Source organism: Anser cygnoides, chromosome 13 (genome assembly GCF_040182565.1).
Source record: "Anser cygnoides isolate HZ-2024a breed goose chromosome 13, Taihu_goose_T2T_genome, whole genome shotgun sequence".
In the NCBI taxonomy this organism is placed as follows: Eukaryota; Metazoa; Chordata; class Aves; order Anseriformes; family Anatidae; genus Anser; species Anser cygnoides.
This window is the reverse complement of record NC_089885.1, coordinates 13,331,869-13,350,126: the sequence shown is the minus strand read 5'-3', so window position 1 is coordinate 13,350,126 and position 18,258 is coordinate 13,331,869. Positions and strand designations below refer to the sequence as shown.

The window sequence follows — 18,258 nt, the reverse complement described above, 5'->3', positions numbered from 1 at the left end:
AGTTAAACTTAGACCTCTCCTAAAACCAGGCTGCTGCTCTCTGCTTGGGCAGACTTATTTGGGGACTGATCCCAAAATCTTATGAAGTTACTGGAAAATTGGGAGTGCTCACTCTTCTGATTTCAGTAGGCATTAGAGCAGGCATGGGATTGTTGTTTTCTGTGTGTGATCTGCCACGCTTACAAAAAAAAAAAAAAAGGCAAGTAGATAGTCTGCCCTTTAACTGAGTTGAGTGGGAGATGTTTTGGAATGAGAACAAGAGGGTGGAAGTAACAGACACTTCCCTTGTCTTGAGACAAGCTTACTAAGTTTTTACTGAAAATATCAAGCATTATGCTGTTGGGATTGCTGAGTACGGGGCATTGGAAAGACATTTCCCCTGGCAGGCTTGCCCTGACAGTTGGCTGGGCATGCTGGGACTTAGTGTTGGAGGAGTTGTATATGTCTTTCAGACCCTGAGCAGAGGCTCTGTAGGAAATAAGGGCTGAGGACTTGAATGCAGAGGCTCCTGCAGGAGTAAATTATAACACAGGAAGGTAGTGGAAAAGGGTGTCATTTCAAAACATATTGTTTTGTGTTATGTGCTTCGTATTGCATTGCTGATTGCTTCCTTTCTCACGTGACGTCTCACCTTTCCCTGCACACAGTCTGATAGCGTACCGGTATGTGATTTATGCTGCTAGCTATAGGCCTTAACAGTGTTTCTTAGCTCTTTCATACCTTCAGACAAGGAAGCCTTGAAGATCCATTTTGTGAAACCTTTTTCTCTACTTTTGCTGCTTCAGTGCTCATAACGTATGGGGAGCTGCACGATCTTTTTAAGGCTGGCAGTTTTGGCGACTCCTTATGAACACACTGCAGTGCAATCAAATGCACTGTCATGTAACCCCAAGGTCAGAGTTTTATTATTGAGGGCAGTGAGACTATTTACATGGAAGAGGTTCTTCGTATTTAAGAATAAGTACCTATTGCAAATACTACAGCTTGCAACATTTAGAATTAGAAGTCCTGCCCAGGAGTATGCTCCATAAAATATATATATATATATATAATCCACCTGAGACACAAATGGCAGAGTTATTAAAATCTTTATTAAAAGCTTTAGAGGCTGGGGAGGAATACTGAGCTCCTCGAGTTTTGGCAAAACACCATTGACTTTCCAGGTTCAGGATTCAGGTCACTTCCCATTTTGTACAAATTCTGTACTTCACTTACATTTGGTAATTGGCATTGGTAACAATGAGTTTTCCTCATATTGTGAACCAGTTATGAGTAGCACCAGTTGCCCCTGTGACTGTCTAAGTGGTACCCAAGAGCATGGATTTAGAATATACCCATAATTTAATTCAGCCAATGAACTGATACTCTGTGTTGAAAATTCTAAATGAAGAGTAACATTATGTCCTTCTCAACAATGTGACTTTCTTTTAAGGTTTGTCGAGAGTTTCAGCGTGGAAATTGCACACGTGGTGAGAATGATTGCCGTTATGCTCACCCTATAGATATTGCAATGATAGACACAAATGAAAATACTGTTACAGTTTGCATGGATTACATCAAAGGTCGATGCTCTAGGGAGAAATGCAAGTACTTTCATCCCCCTGCACACCTGCAAGCCAAAATCAAGGCAGCTCAACACCAGGTGAACCAGACAGCTGCAGCTGCAATGGTAAGTAGAGCTCTTATCAAGCTATATTTCTATTGCTGAGAGATTTCATTTGTGTTATATGTGTCATGTGCGGAAGAGAAGAGTATTTTGTAAATTGCTGAATAGAGAGCTGAGAGCATGTGCAGTGTGAATCCCATCTTTCCATCCTTTGTATGTGCTTGCTGTAGCATGAAGCACTGAGCGAGGCAGTGCCATCTCGCCAGTTAGGGAAGCAGTGTTGAACCCTGTGATTTTCTGACAAGACATCATGAGGTGACGTGCATCAGGCCCGAAAGCAAGTTCAGCAGTACACGAAACAAACACCTTCCTGCTAAGATGCAGGTGTCAGGTTAGCTTCCTCACTACACAAAGAAAGGAAAAAATGTTCATGTTATAATAAACCCTTTGCAGGGGAATCTTGGCCTGCTGAAGTCAGTAGCAAAATTTCCACTTACTTCAAAGCAGACAACATATCAATTGTTCCAGCCTAGCAAACAGAGGAGGCTTGTGCCTATTACTTTTGCCAAGGCTTAGTGAAATGGCAAGTCTCATATCAAGGATGACTTCCTGATCTGTTTGATACTTAGAACCTGGTAAGGATGGTCCCACCTACATTTTAATTTGAGATGTGACTTCTAATACCTAGAATTATAAAAAGTCAAAGAAAACTTAGCAGTGTGGATCAAATTCCTAGGTGGAGTGAATGTTTGCCATTCTGTTGACTTCCATTTAACGACACCTTCGTTCTAGGTGGAAACTTGTCTTCTAACAGCGCATTAGAAAAATCTAGTTGCACTGTTGAAATTGTCCAGAGTGGGGACAATATTGCTGTTATGAATTTTTCTTGTGCCCTCATGGCAAAAAGGGCCAACAGCATCCTGGGCTGCACTAGGAAGAATAATGTCTGCAGATCAAGGGAGGTGATCCTTCTCTTCTCATTCCTGGTGAGGCCATAACTGGAAGGCTGTAGCCAGTGCTGGGCTCCCCAGTGCAAGAGAGACATGGACATCCAGGAGTGAGTCCAGCAAAGGATTCACTCGGATCAGTAGATGAATAGTTCAGACGATGAAGAACTTGGAGCATCTGACACACCGGGAAAGGCTGAGAGAGCTACAACTGCTGGAGAGAGGGATGGGAGAGGGTAAAGAAGACAGAGGCTTGCTCTTCTCTGCAGTGCTCAGTGAAAGGACAAGAGGCGGTGGGCGCAAATTGAAATACAGGAAATTCCATATGAATGTAGGAAAAAACTTCTTTACTGTGAGGTTTGCCAAACACCAGAACAGGTTGTTCCATCCTTGGAGATACTCAAAATCTGCCTGGATGCAGTCCTTAGCAAGGTGCTTCAGCTGACATTGCTTTGAGCGGTAGGTTGGGCCCTTCCAGACTCATCAGTTTTGGGATTACGTGAATAACTAACATTAAAAAGGTTCTTGCCTCCTTTTTGATTTAGAAGTAAGGATACTAAAATTTTTCTAAATACCTTTTTTTAAGACAGTAAGAAGGTTGCTTATCATTCATGGTGAAACATAGTACAAAAAAGGGGAGGATTCACAAATGTTTTTCTGTTAACATCAACATTACATGGAATGTAATTTGAAGAACCAATTTATAATGCAGTATTTATCTCTCCTGAACAGTTTATTTGTTATATCTCTTATTGTTTTTATTATTATTGAAACAGCAGCCAAGGTCTGTTGAAAAAGACCCTTCTGAAATTAAACTCTTGTGTTTTTTACACTTGATGCTTTACTTTTTCACTAATTATCTAGGACACTGCTACTTAACTAAAGCCAATGCATGTTTTATTCATGCTGCTGGCTTCTCTTAAAAATGTAATTAACCTTATTTGTATGCTGTTAACTAGAACCTTTAAAATATTTATTGATGGCTTGTTGCATCACCCTTGCCACCAAAACAGCTTACATTATTCATTGACTTCTCAAGGTTTGATGCACTTACTGTACCTGTTGCGGGATAAGACTTTATTAAAGCGAAGACTGGTGCCCAGTCTTCTTGGATCAAAAATCACATGCCAGACAAATGGGTGTAATAAGCCCTTCTAAAATAGATTAGGAATGATTTCAAATCTAAATTCAGAAGACATTTCTGAGGGACACAATCCTGCAGTTACTTGTCACGCGCGAGTAGGAGCTCTACTCTCTGCAACTCGGCTCAGGTCTGTGCGGCACAGCCAGGTGAATTGGGTCAGGCTCACTCCCTGGTTCAGGATGACACTTAAGCAGTGCTTGAACCTCCCTTCTTTACCAGTGGTCCTTTTCCTGCCACGAGCCCTCCTGCTGACCTCCGCATGTAGCTGCAGAATTAGGGCTGGAGCCCAGTGCGAGTCCACGTGCAGGCGCTAATCCCCAAGCACTCCTCACCCGCTGTGCCAGCTGCAGTGAAAATGCTCTAGGGCACACGCCCATGATGTTATTTCTTTAGTTTTTGAATTTTACTGAGGCAAAAGAGCTGACTAGCCACTGGGCCAGGTAATTACTCAGACATCCCATGTTGTGCATGCCTCGTCTTTTTAATATATTGTATAATGCATTCATTTTTATTTTTTTTCTCTTCACCTCCCCCAAAATACGGCTCTCTTGACACACCTCTGCTTGCTGTTTTTTGTTACTGTGCTTGACCCCCCTCCCTGGCCCATTGCCATCATGTGCTCGCTGCCTGCTAATTAAGACTCAGCCAGCTGTCAGATCACTGAAGCGACCGCTCGAGGCAACCTTTGACCTGGTACTTGGACCTTTCGCCTTCTCGCTTTGCACGTAACCATCTGCATGAAAGCCTTCCTCGCTTGGTCTGTTGTGTTAGTGCCTGGGGAGACTGCCCATCCGGGTCAGAAATGTTGCAGCGTCCTTTCAGACATGCCGATCCTGCACCCACCCACCACCCATTAACCACGTGAGCTTTTCCTCCCGAAGCCCAGATATGGTTTGGAGGCACGGAATAATCCTGGGGGCCTTTGTGGTGGCAGGCAGCTCAGGGTTTTGAGCTGTTTTTTTCCAAACTGCGGCAGCAGAGTTGGGAAACACAGCGTTTTGGTGAGGATTTAACTCGGTAGGTCTGCACTGTGCTGGATACGGCAGAGGACTGGGCGGTGCGGGATGGATCCTGTTCCTGCCACTGAAGGCAGAGAGGCTTTTTGTGGTACGCCCGACAACACCGCCTTGCCCGGCAGTGTCGTGCTGGTGCTGCCCTTGGCAGGGTGTTCTGTTCAAAGGGCACAGACCAAATTTAGGACTTCCCCAACCCTGGCTGTTCCCAGTGTTGAGCGAAGCAGAGGGAGAGCTAAGCAGCACCACAGAGATTTGTGCTGGGAGCTGAAGCAGGTGTAAGGCAGGACTTTGATGGTGTGTTGGGTAAGCTGGGGAGGCCGTGGCTACTGCAGCTGGCTCTGGCTCTGGTTCCTCCCCCCGTATCAGCAAAAGCGCCTGGCTCTGGGTGCCCATTTGCTTCTGCCTCAGGCATGGGATCTGCTTTGCAGCCTTCTGCCTGCAAATTGCCTTCATGTAAGCTAATTTCGATAATTTTCTAAGCCCCGGATACGTTTACCCATCTTCGTGATCCTCATAGTAAGGCAAAAGCCATCCTCCCAGCCTGCTGTCAGTCCTGGCTCTGTAGAAGACAATTCCTTCTCAGTCACCCTAATGTGGGGGATTTAATGCATCCTAAAAAAAATCTAGTCCCAGAGCTGTAGGGGGAAAGGGAAGAGTGGACACAGAGGAGTCCTGAAACCTTCAAGCCACTGTTGCTCGCCGTTCCCAGCACGGGGAAGCACAGCTGATCTGCTCCCCTTCCCCTCTGGCTGGGCGGGTTCCTTGTACAAGCAGGGGCTCCCCCACCTTTCTCATTGCCTGTGTCTGGTTGTTCCTCACCCCCAGTCTGAGCAGGTCGCCTTCCCGGGGGTCTCAGTGGGATGAATATTCCCTCCAATGCCAGTGAATATTAGCTCAGGCAGGGAGGCTGTTTTTCCCAGAACGGGAATGTTAGCGTGTTTCTTTAAGCTCTGTTTGGGGAAAATTAAAATGAAAAGAGGTTGTGTTGAGTTTGGCCAGAGGCAAAGCCCCTTTGGCAACTTTGCAAGACTTGTGTTGTTTTCGCTGGTGGTTGTGGTGGTTTTTTTGTGTGTGTGGTGTGTTTTTATGTGTTGGTTTTTTTTTTGATAGTCAGCAGGCTTCCCCTGTTGTAGCTTTAGACAGCAGCATGAGGAAATCTTGTTAGGGGCCAGCTTCCGCCAGCAGGCTGGAATTACACCGTGACTGACACAACAGCCTCTCGGTGCTCGCTGCTGGCACAGGCACAGCCCCAAAGCCAGCTTAGACAGTGACCTCGGCAGTGCCTCGCTGCCCTTGCCGAGAGCCACCTCGCCTGGGAGACAGCCCAGCTGAGAATGGGGAAGCCCTGTAACTCCCCTACCCTCCTGACCTTCCCCGCTGAACAAAACCTGATCAGATAAGGGACTGTTAATAGTCTTCCTGCCTTGGAACATCTGAACGTTTTCAGCTATAATGTTGGAATATGTCACCTCCTCTGAACCCTTTGTGAAGGCTGCACCGGAGAATGATTTACGGTGCCGATAAGAACACACATAATCTTCAGAGGAAACTGCTCAGATCGGTTCCCCTGCTTGCCAGGGAATGGGTGCAACCTCTGCCCTCTTTCAGATCGTTCTGTCTGTTGTGACTTGGACTGAAGCAGCAAGTCAGATACGGAGCCAACCCCTCGAAGCTAAGTGCAAAGGAGTGAAAGTGTGATCTGCTCCCAGGAGATACGGATCTGAGGGGAACTCTGAGGCGCAATTAAATTGTTTGTTGCAAAGATTTAATCCAGTTCCTGTCTTGCAAAAAAATAACAAGAGAGAGTTATTAACCTGCACGTGGGAAATCTTGATTTAGGCATGCATTGCATTTTTGTCTGTCATTCAGGCTGATTTATTTCTGTGCCATGCAGAGAAGTGACAAATCTTTTTGTTCAGATACTCATATTCCGGCAGGAATGTGGCTTTCCCAGCCCCAAAATGGGAGACTGCCTGGCATTTTTGTAGTGGGAATTGTTCGCTAGGATCAGTTCGGGCTATCAGATGGATACTGAACAGGAAAAAAAAAATTAACCCCTTCGTTAGTGCAAATGGCCTGATCATGTTACAAAAGTCGCATACCTGTGTGCACGTGGAGACAGTAAGAATCAGAAAAGGTTACTGTCAGCTATCAAAGGTTACTGCTACGTCTGTGTTGACTGAGGCTTGTCCAGAGGGCAATGACAAGCAGCATTGTGTACCAAACAGCAGGGCAAATTGCAGAGCCGTCACTTGTCCACTCTCAGTAGCTGCAGTGGTGACTAACTCAAGACTTAGGTAGGTTGGCAAGAAGAGGGGTTCTGCAGGGCGTGCTCCGGTACGGATGCTTCCCCCAACAGCTGGCGTGGGAGCAGGACACCCAGAAGGCTGCCAGAACAGGAGCAGACCGAGGTGGGCTCTGACTCTTGTGCCCACGGAGCTCAAATGGCAGAGCTGGCCTCTGGGCTGCACAGCGTGAAGCCAGAGTGCTTGCTTCTTTAGAAGACTGTAGAAATGTTACATTTCTTTGGGCTCCTCCACCCCAGCTGCTGTGTAGGCATTTCCCAAAGGTGCTGTTCAGGCAACAGAAGTGGAATTGCTGTAGCTGCATTCTCTCCCATGCCCCCAAGGGGCTGAAGCTGGGTAGGAGGAAGCACAGTGTTAGAGAGACAGCAGGGCAGGCTGTTGTGCCTTGACATCCCTGTGGCTTGTTCGTGTTTATACGCCACCTCTGACTGCAGCGCTGGGCTCAGGAATTGTCCCCCGTGTAAAGAGACAGCACTTCACAGTGAGGTCTCAAAGCCTCCAGCCATTCTGCTTTTGGCACTGACAGTAGGGATAATGAACTTTTTGGGGTGGTGACAGCCTTTGGCCAAGAAGCAAGGAGTCAAAAGTCCATTACGTGCTTGGCACAGTTGCTTTGCTATAATTAGTAATTTCTTTTTTCTGAGGCAGATTTTGGAAAAAGCATGTTTTGCAATCAGGCGCAGTAAGGGATATGGATTTAAGCAGCACGTTCTTCAGTTACTGTAAATCTGTAAAGCACCTCTGGTGTCGGTGGAGTTACTACAGTCTCTGCAAGCTGCAAATCTGTTTTGTGCCTGAAGGAACATTCATGGAACCATCATTAAATAGACATGATGTATATAAAGACAGATTTAGTGTAGATATCAGTGGGGGCTCCCCTAAAAATGGAAACACTTAGATCTTTACCTAGAAGATCTCATCCTGAAATATAGATCTTAAGCAAGAGACTTTGGTTTCTGTCTGAGAACGTTGGCTCGCGTTTGACTGCTGTCTCTTGATACTAGCCAGAAGAAATCTAGAAAGATATCATTAAGTCGTAATGCTGGCACTGGATGTCTGCTAGCATTAGCAGAGGATGTGTGCATGTCTGAGGGCAGTTTTGCAAATGCAATGTCTTCTACTTATTTGTTTTTTTAATATTAAAGCTACCCAAAAGCCACCACGTGAATAGCAATAGGTTGGAGTAATGTTTTGCCTGGAAGTATCTTGCTTAACGTTTCTCAGATGAGCAGTCTCCTATAGCAAATTAACTTTAAAGTGAAACCTGTTTCTAGATGGTGACAAACTGTTGCAAGCTTTTGGTTATATTCTGTTGTGTTGATCTTCATGACATTTTAAAATCTCTCTTTCCTTGTGTCCTTTCTTACAAGTGCTATGTGTTTGTAGCCTTAACTCTTCATTAGCTAAACCTCCTCTAATACCCACCCTTCCCTGCCATTTACTCAAAAAAAAAAAAAAAAAGAGGAGTGATAACCCTATGGTTCAGCCATTGCTTTGCTACATGATATAAAACACAACTAGGCAGAAAGGACCTGATTCTGCATGACTTCCACGTGCGTAAATCTCATTGACGTCAATGGGAGTGTTACGTGCAAAAGGACTGCAGGGCATAATTAAAAAGGACCCTTTTCTATCACAATGTGGAAAAAAATGTGGTTTTTGCTTGGGTACAATGAAAAGCTGTAAATCATTAGACACGTTTCTGTCTCCTAAGAACCTGACATACTACTTCGCTGTTGAGACATGCTTTTTGAATGATGAGTACCTTACTGAGAAAAGTTCCTGAGTTGGGTTAATGCTTTTTACCAAGTCTGATCATGAAACAGGTTTGACGGGCTGGAAGAAGCACTGTGGTGTGATAGAACAAAAAGAAAGGATTTGCCTGATAGCAAGACCCACCCAGATCTTGTTCGAACAGCAGATTTGTCAATGGCTTTTTCCACTGTTAATAATGAGCAAGCGGTATTTAACTGTTGGAGGCCTTCTTCTAGTGCTGCGCTACTAGAAATTGGGAGCAAGTCCAAATCTGCTGTTTGTGAGCTGTGCAGCTGTTGCAGGCAGCAGAGAATCAGGCCTATTCTTGGCTATGTTGCTCAGCCTCGCTAATAACAAGTGGAAATGCATTTTACTATGAATGTGACATTATTTGTGTAATTGGCAACAGCTTTCACTTTACCACCTGAACACACGAGTCATCTGCATACAAGAGCGCACACTCCCACAGATGTGCACATCCATGTAGGCAGGTATTGGAATAAGCAGAGGCAAGCATCCCTAATTTTTCCATGGCACTTATTACTTATGCTAATCTTTTTGTTTTTAAATAGTCGTCTACTGTGTTTCTCTTAGCTGGTATGTTTTTTTAAATGCTTGTTGCCTGCAATTGTGCTTTGTGGTATCCTGTCCAGATGGTCACCTCTTCCCTTCTTCCCCCTCGTGCTTTTTTTCCAAGTCAATCCTACTGAAAATCTTCCTCAGTGTTTCCTCATCCTGGACTCTGCCCCTGTCTCCTGGTGCATTTACTAACTGCTTAGCTAGTGAAGCTGTGGTTACACCTACAACTTTTACTGTGATTTAGCTGCTCTTCTATTTCCTGTCTGCTAAGTTGATACAGTTGCAGGTGATTTGCAGCCAAGACCCCCTATTATTTATTGCATGCTCTGTCTGCTTTTGGGTCGCTTTTATATTCCGCTTGTCTTTAATGACTCCCTTATCCACAGGCCCTGCCGCCTGGTGCACTTCAACCTTTACCAAAGAGGCCAGCACTTGAAAAAAACAATGGTGCCACCACAGTCTTTAACCCAAGCGTTTTCCACTACCAACAGGCTCTAGCCAACATGCAGTTGCAACAGCCTACGTTCATCCCTACAGGTAAGTGTTTCCTTGCTTTCCCCATCGTCATTGCTTTCTTTTTATGGCCTAGATATTGAGCTAATAAGCAGATTTATAAGAGTCCTTCGCAAAAGAGTATTAGTGTATAAAGTTTCATGTTAAAAATCAGTGGGAAGTTAATGTATGTTTGACTTTTTTCCTTCACCTAATACAATTTAGAGCTTTTCACTTGTAAAGATCCCTTCTTAGCCTTTTTTTTTTTTAAAGCAGTCAAACTAAGAAAAATGTCTGCATGTTTCTGAATTCACACTTCCTGTTTCTCCTCCTTATGGTTCAACTAGTTAATCCCAAATTAATTCTTTGACTCTTGTGTAGCTATATTATGGACTCATGTTAAAATGTTTGGCGGACCTCTATGTAGAGCTGTCCACTCACTTCAAGCTGCAGGTATCTTTCTAACCTTCTGTCTCAGTGACCTACATATTCCAGCAGCTGTGGTGTTTATGGAGGGAATGGCTCATCTTTAGTAAATACAAATTACATAATCCTCTTTAAAGTCATGTATTTTCCTCTTGCTTGTCTTTTGACCAGTATGATAACCTAAGATTTTTAAAAGCAATTTAACTCCCAGCTTTTATTGTACCTTTAAGGTCTCAGAGTAAAATTGAAAGATGCAGTTCAGTAATTCATACAGAAGCTGAAATGTTGACATGGCAGATGTGACAGCTGACTAGCCAATTAACGTTTTCGCTGCAGCCAAATTAAAACCAAAACCTGCTTAGAGTAGTAAGTTCTGAAAGTGGCTGAAAAAGGAAATATTCCAGAGCCGATAGCTCGTTTTTAGTATCATTATTCTCATCGCAGAGCATCATATGAAAATGACTGCCTGAAGTTTTTAATGTCTAATGCTGTATTCATATGCCAAATTTTATGTTTACAAAAACATACAAAACCTTTCTCTGGGCTGGCCGTGCAGTGAACATGCAGTGGACCTGGACCTTGGCCTTGCCATTCCCTGCGGTCAGGGGAAAAGCTTTAAGAGATACCCCAATATCGAGACCAAACTGCATTTTAGGTGTGAGCGTGGATCCAGAGAGCTGAGACCTAAACATTGGATTCATGTGGCCTGGATGTTATGAGAGTACTTGGAAATATTCAGAATTCAGTAGGCGCCAGAATGTTTTTCCAGGGGAATGGAGTCTTGTATGAAGAGATGGAGGGAGGGACTAAGCCGGAGCCTTGTGCTCTGCAAAGTGCTCTTGGAGTGGATTGGCTCTACGGACCTTACCACAGCTTTTTCAGATGCCAACTGAAATACAACTTCAGAAAACACTGACACTTTCTAGAAAGCGAAATCTATGAGCTGGCTACGTGCTTCCTTCCCTTGAGGTCGCAGTCTCCAAAGCTGACATAAAGACCTACATTTCTGATGCAAGCACTATAAATTAGCTTTTACCCAGAACTCTTGTAGTGCTGTTGTGCCCTGTCTCGTGGGAATAGAATTACACACAGGCAGATGTGTAACAGGTCTATTTACTGGCATCTGCTCTCATCTGAGGATATTAACACTGGTCAGAGGAGTAAATTTCCAGTCACAGAGTGAATCTCTGATGAATTTACACATCCACATTTTCCCTTCCTGATGCATCAGGCTGCAAATCTGGTCTAAGCCTTTGCAGCACTCTTGAAAGCAAAGCAGAGGGGTGGCATGTAACAACTCACATGGCTGGGAGTGGAAGTGAGTGGTTGTTTTCGTTAATTTCACCTCTTCAGTTATTGAGAGATCAGCATCATGGTTTCCTATGGAGCCAGGGGGGGTCAGAGTAGTGAATATTGAAAGTGGTGTCAGAACTGCAACTCCTTCAAATCTAAAAGCAACTGCCTCTTTCAGCTTAAACTAGAGACTTTGAATCCCAACCCCTGCTTTCAGGAGTAAATTGTTTTTGAAAATTGGTTTTAACATGAGCGTGTTTTTCCTATAAAGCAAACTTGTCTGCTGACATAATCAGAAAAAAATCAACACACTTGATACCAAAAAAACAAAAACCACCAAACAGCTCTGGTTTGTCGGCTAGATCACATCATCTAATACCAGGGTTGGAGAAGAAATACTTTTTCTACTACCCAAGAATTCAAGAATTAATTTGGTTTGCTATGTTCTCTTAAAACTGAGTTTAAACTATCTGTGTATCAATATGCAGAATCTGTTTTGCATGTGCTTAAATATTGAATGCTGCAAAGAGAATACCTGCTTTTTAGTTAAAGTGATTTCTAACACTGAAGCTTCACTAATGAAATATCCCTTTTGTTCATCTTTCCACGCTTCAATGCATGGTGTGCAGGGTCAGTTCTGTGCATGACACCCACTGCAAGCGTTGGTAGGTTTTTCTACACAAACTTCTCAACTTTTCCTAATCTGAAAGAGACAGCAAATTAGTATGCATCAGTGAGAACCTGGGTGGCTGAGTGGTGTGATTGTCTATCCGCTGTCTTCTTTGAGGCTTAAATGGTTGTATCCCTTTTAATTTCTGTGCAGTGCAGTGTTTCGTGTGACTAATATGAGAATCCAAGGCGATGCATTCCCACCCCTATTTAGTTCTGCTGCAGAGACAAAAATCTGTCAACCTAAATGTCTTTATAACCCATTTAAGTCATCCAACAAAAGAAATATCAATGAGAGGTTACTGATGGTTTATTATTTTTGCATCAGGTGTATTAGCATTCAGATTTTTGGTTGTCCTTCTGAGGACATTTTAAGAGACTGTTTTAGTAAAGGCTTTAAGAAGGAATGCATCCAAGGTCAGCCCCTTTACCAGAGCAGGGTGCTGCTTGTACAGCGAGTGAAGAAGAGCTTAAACTGTGGACCAGCTGAAGGTTCATCTCTTTAGTAAATTGTCAGCTGTGCAGGTACAGGTTGCTGTGAGGAGGTACCAGGGATGCAGTGAGGCTGAGAACACGCTCTCTGCTGCTAACATGCAGTCTCAGGATCCGGCATATGCTAGGAACCTGTGTGGGTCTTTGAGGGACCCTCCCCTCTCTCTACGGCTGCTGGGTACAGCAGGGTGGGTGAAAGCTGAGATTTCATCCTCCAGCCAAGGTTACGCAAGGCTGCAACCATCCGGGAGCGCACCCGCTTCAGCCAGAGTGAGAAAGAGGGGAGCAGGAGCTTTGGGGAGAGAAGAGAGCAGGGCCTCCAGGGAACCATTTGGGGTAGCCTGAAAGCCAGCAGCTTTGGCAGAAATGGCTGAGCACTCTGCTCTTGAACCTCCCCCATCCCTCCAGGCTGCTTTATCCACCTGAGGGGGATCCTGCGGGGCAGGAGGCCCCGTGGGCACAGGGTTATCCCGCTGCTGAACCCCGTGATCGCTCCTGCAGGCCCCAGCTCCCAGTCCCGGTGTCTGTGCTGAGACGGGCTGGGTGGGAGGACACACAGACAAGCTATGGCTGTGGATATACCTGGGTGACTGCAGTGTCTGAACTGTCCCCGTGGGAAGGCCAGGTGTGTCTCCTGGGGTTTGGTGCCAACAAGTTCACTGCTGTCTGCTGCTCCGCGCCCGGCTCTTTCCTGGCCAGGAGGAGAAATCAGTGGCTGCAGGTTGGAGTGATCCAGGGCAGCATCCTCCCCATCCTTCCGTGGGTTTGGGGGGTGGCTCTGTGCACCCCAAGAGCATCCCCTCCAGCTCCGCGCTCCATGGGAAGTGCAGCTTCGAAAGGCTGCCGAGCTCCCTGCTGCTGCGTTGTCCTTTCAGATGCTCTTCCCGCGAGTGGTGACCGTTGGAATGCATTCGGGAATTTCTCCCTCTCGGCCTCCTCCCCTTTCTATTCCCTCCTGCCTCGCGAGGGGGGAATTTTGCCAAATCCTCTAGAATTAGAGTGGAAAGGAAGCACGCTGGATTTGTGCGGAGAGAGCTCGGGCTGCTAGCCGCTCGTCTGCAGTGCCTTCACCCCTGTACCGTGCCGAAACGTCCCCGCTAGAGAGAGGCGAGAAAACCCGGTTGGAGAGCCGATACGCGGCTGCTGGCCCGGCGAGATCGCAGCCGCGAAATGGGCCCTGCCAGCGGCTCGCTGCAAAGTGCATCATGTACCTCTGGTTCCTGGCGGGGACGGGGAGGGGAGGGAAGGGGACGAGCTTTCCAAGGCGGGTGGGAGGGTGCGCTTGCCAAAATGTCCCCACCCAAAGGAACGTGCACTGGCTGTGTCTAACTCCCCACGGGTGCGAGCTGACGTGGGCTTTTGCTAGCACACCCGCCCTCCCCCCCTTTGGAAATTTGGCCCTCGGAGTCTAATACATCATTGTTCTGCTTATAAATGTACTAAGTGTTGAGAATGTTTTGGTTTTTTCCTTAATTATAATTGTAATTGGCTTTTCCCCTTCTCTCTTGTTTATTTTTTTTCCCAACGCTGTCTTGCTTTGCACTGTGATTGCATGCTGCGCCCCGATGTGTCCTTCATGACGATGTCACATGGCTTGTTGCTGTGATTCCTGCCACGCCCCCAAATCCACCACATGTTGCCATGGTTACATAAAAAAAAAAACAAAAAAAAAAAACAAAACAAAAAAAAAAAACCGCTCCACCCTCCCGTATGTCGCTTCCATGGTTCCCTTCCGAAAGTGCCCATGATGCACGGTGCTACGCCCACCACTGTGTCTGCAGCAACAACTCCTGCCACCAGCGTCCCCTTCGCTGCAACAGCTACCGCCAATCAGGTTTGGCCCTTTCAATGGCTTTCTTTCACGTGTTCAGATCTCGAGGACCGGGCGAGGGCCGGATCCTGCTCGGCTCGGGCGTGCAGAGGCAGCGTGCGTGTGTGCGTGTGCGTGTGCGCGCGTGCGTGCGTGTGTGTCTGGGGATCGGTGAGGGGGCACCCGGTGCTGGTCCTGCTGCGGCGGCTAGCCCAGCCGGAGCGTAGGGATGGGCGATCCGCAGGGGTGCGCAGGCTGCCGGAGGTCTGGCCGCTTCTCTGGCAGCGCGTCCGGCTTCTCCAAAACGCGCCCCCCTCCCCAGGTCCTGAAAAAAACAGGCCGTAAAACTCCCGACGATACTGTCGCACTAGACCTGCAGCACTTCTGCTTTCAGTCTCAAGCAGAAATACCACCCCGAGCATCCTTCCCTGTGGTATTTTGGCATGTCCTCTCCTGGCTGGAAAGTGGAAGTGGGAACACAAGGAGGCCTATCCCAGTGCAAGATTGGACTCTGAAAACAATCCCCCCCATTCCCCTCCCAGAAAAAGAAAAACGGGAGTGAGGCGATGAAGTCTGAAGCTTATTTACATCAGTTACATGTCACCCATCCCTACAGAAATTACTCTGGATGTGCAGTACGTGCCGTTGTAGCACTGCCATAAGTGTACAGGACTTCATGCATGTCTGCCAAGCCATAATTCTCTCCAAAACTTTCCTCTGAAGATACTGAGTTGTGATGGCTGCTTCCGCACCAGTCCTGACCTGTATATGCACAATCTGTCCTAGTGATGCTTCCTGATAATTTGGTGTGCCACAACTTTTTCCAGTTAGACCAGAGAAATTTCAAGTGCTTTCCCCACCACTCCCCAATACCACTTGTAGCATTTTTTTAGTTCTTTGTCCTGCTCTCAGGTTTAGAGCTGTAGCAAAGAAAAATGGGGTATCACTTTATTCAATAGGATGCTATTAGGCATGCTGAACGCCAGCGTTATCTCGGGGGATGTCCTGTAGTCTTTTGCTAGCGCAAGGTCATAAAGCTTTCAGAAGAAGTTTTGCCTGCATAAGTCCTCAGCAGTTTTTTACTGCTTGCAGTAGGTATTGCTATTCTTTTTCTGTGCTTTGTTTTAATTTTCAGGTAGAGAAGGTCTTACTCATACTTGTATCGGTCATGAGAAGAAAGCAGAGATTTCTGTGCAGTGTTGCTCTGTGGCTATATGAGTCTGGACAAAGTTATGCTCCTTATGTTTCAGCCAGCTAGCTTCAGGGCATTTTGTCTTACTTGTAGTCCATGGAGTTAAAGTCCCAGTACAATTAACCACCACTCCATGAGGCATCAGTAGTGATGCAACTGTGTTGTACTTAATGTGTGGCAAAATAAATGCAAGTTGGGAATGGATCATGTTTTATAAGACGCTGATGTATTTACTAACCTGAAACTGAAGACAGAATGAAGAGACTTTTCTCGAGACAATGTTTTAATGTGTTGTGTTCTTTGTTTGTTTTGCTGTAGATATCCCAGTTATCAGTAGATGAACTGAGTAGCAGCATGTTTGTTTCACAGATGTAGAAGTTCCCGATAGAACAGTAAGTTGCTTTTTGGTATTTCTCTTTACAGCGGAGTACTTTGTACAAGGGCACTGCATCCCCCAAAAGGGGCTGGTTTGGGCAGAGGGACTGAGCCTGCAGGACCGCGGTGGCTTTGCTCTCTGCCAAGTCGACAGAAAATTCAGCAGCCGAAGCACAGATATGGACCAGCCTTGTGGCTTACAAAAGCCATGTTTTGTTGTGTCTAAAATACCTGTTTCGTGGTATTCATAGCCGCCTGTCTTGCATCCCCCTGAGTCTGGCAGTCGTGTTTACAAGTTACTCTTGCTCTGCACAGCTCCCAGCTGCCTGCAGGTGCCTCAGGGGGTTGTGCTATTGATGGTAAAGACTGCTCTGGTAATGAGTCAGCTGAAAAGGGGAAACTTCTGTTTTGCTGTTAGTGGCATATTCCTTTTCCTGGGGTAAGCAGGACTGGGTCATCAGCAGCTGCTGTGCATCAGCAGGACTGGCTTGGTATGGGCACAGATCTGCTGTTAACTGCAGTAGGGGCCTGGCCCGTGACAGTTTGCTTTAGAGGTCCTCGTACGTCTTTAAGATGAATGCCACAAGCAGCATCCTTCACACTATATGGAGATCCTGGGCTTCCCTAGGCTGCTGGGTTTCTCTGAATGGGAATAACAAAGTTGTTTGTCCTTTTCCTTGACTTAGAGTGTTTTAAGGCCTTAGCAGCAGTCATTTTTCCATTGCTTTTATTTGTAAACATTAGCTAATGTTCATAAGAAAAAGATCCCTTGGGACTTCTAGTTCACTGCTGTATTTTTCACCCCAAGGCATGAAAGAGTAGTTCAGCCACTTCAACAAGAAATCACCAGATTTTCCCAGTGCAGGCCGTTTAGTGTACACAGATAGGCAACCTATTTCTTCCACAGGTCACACTTACAGGCAAGTACTTAAAAGCTGGAAATCAATTTGGCAAGCAACTCTCTAATTATATCTTTAGCAAATGACAGAAGTTACTCATGTTGGTGGTGGCCTTTATCTCTGGTGACCTAAGTAAGCTGTTTTATGTATAAATGGCCTGCTAACTGTGGCCGTGGACCCGTGTTAGTCTAGGGGTGGACACTGAGGTATCCCTGTCAGTTGAAAATGTTGTGCGTTATACAATGTACTGCTCTCCTAAACGGCAGACAGATGTGCCACCTGACATGTTACACTATCTCCATAACACATGCAAAACAGTCTGTTCCACCCAATAAGGAGATCATTTGCACTGGAAGAACCTCGTTCTTGAACTCTGAGATTGACTTCATTATTTCAGGAAACTTCTTTTTTCTGAATTCTTTTCATTTCCATGTGAGTGTGTTCTTAAATTCACACTGTCAATAGCTAGTGATTTCAGAGTAGGAAAGGAAACTCCATGAAATGTATTTAGCAAACAGGGAGCACAGTACAGTCTGTCCAAACAAAGCATCAGCCATGCTTTTAAGGACAGTGAAAAATACTTACCTGAAAGAAGTAGGGTCAGCATTTCAAATGTGATGGGTTCTCTTGGGGATCAGTCTGCTGGGCATGGAAAGCATCTGTGTAAGAAGACAAGCCCGTTCTTCGTGAGGGAGCTGTGACCATGTGTATGACCCACCAGTCTGCCAGAAGCTCTTGGCCTCTCAACACCTCACAGCTGCAGGGTGTAAACCCCCTTCATAGACTGGTAGAAAAGGGCTGTTTCCCCCACTGTCAGGAGCCCTTGTGTTTTGATCCCATTTCTGTGTTGTTTCCCACCATATCCATGTGTAAACTAAAGGCCAGCAAATCTCTCAAGCACCCATCATTTCATGCTGCCACCCAAGCATGTGAAGTTGTGCGTGTGCTCAAGTTTTTTGCCAGATAAGGATCTTCACTGACATTTCTCAGTGCCAAGGGGTGAATTCCCAAAGCTGCTGTGAGTGGGAGTTTTGTTATAGAAATACTTGCTGCTCTGGCAGATGTTGTTCTTTTTCTCCATGGTTGACGAGGTCCTGGCAGCCAGGCTGGCTAGCCTAGCTCTTTACAGGGAGGATTTTCAGAAGTATATTCGAGGAGAGGAGATTTGCTCCCAGAAGAGGGTAACCTGAGCACAGGGTTTGTATGTTCCTATTTTGTCTCTGAGCCTGATTCATATTTGGCTCCCTAGGATTAGAT

The 18,258-nt window shown here is 45.8% G+C and overlaps 1 protein-coding gene across 11 annotated transcripts in view; it reads left to right on the top strand.

Moving 5' to 3' along the window:
* The window catches only part of MBNL3 (muscleblind like splicing regulator 3), a 100,551-nt gene that overhangs the window by 73,601 nt on the left and 8,692 nt on the right, over positions 1–18,258 (top strand). For 8 of the 11 annotated variants that reach the window (XM_048075021.2, XM_048075040.2, XM_067005253.1 and 5 more), the window contains 5 exons: positions 1,433–1,669; positions 9,740–9,890; positions 12,194–12,229; positions 14,465–14,559; positions 16,046–16,119. In XM_048075021.2, coding sequence (XP_047930978.1) covers positions 1,433–1,669; positions 9,740–9,890; positions 12,194–12,229; positions 14,465–14,559; positions 16,046–16,102 — 576 coding nt within the window. In that variant the 3' untranslated portion in view covers positions 16,103–16,119. The remainder of the gene's footprint in view (positions 1–1,432; positions 1,670–9,739; positions 9,891–12,193; positions 12,230–14,464; positions 14,560–16,045; positions 16,120–18,258) is intronic. The other 3 variants (XM_067005255.1, XM_067005254.1, XR_010834867.1) reach the window with 3 other exon arrangements.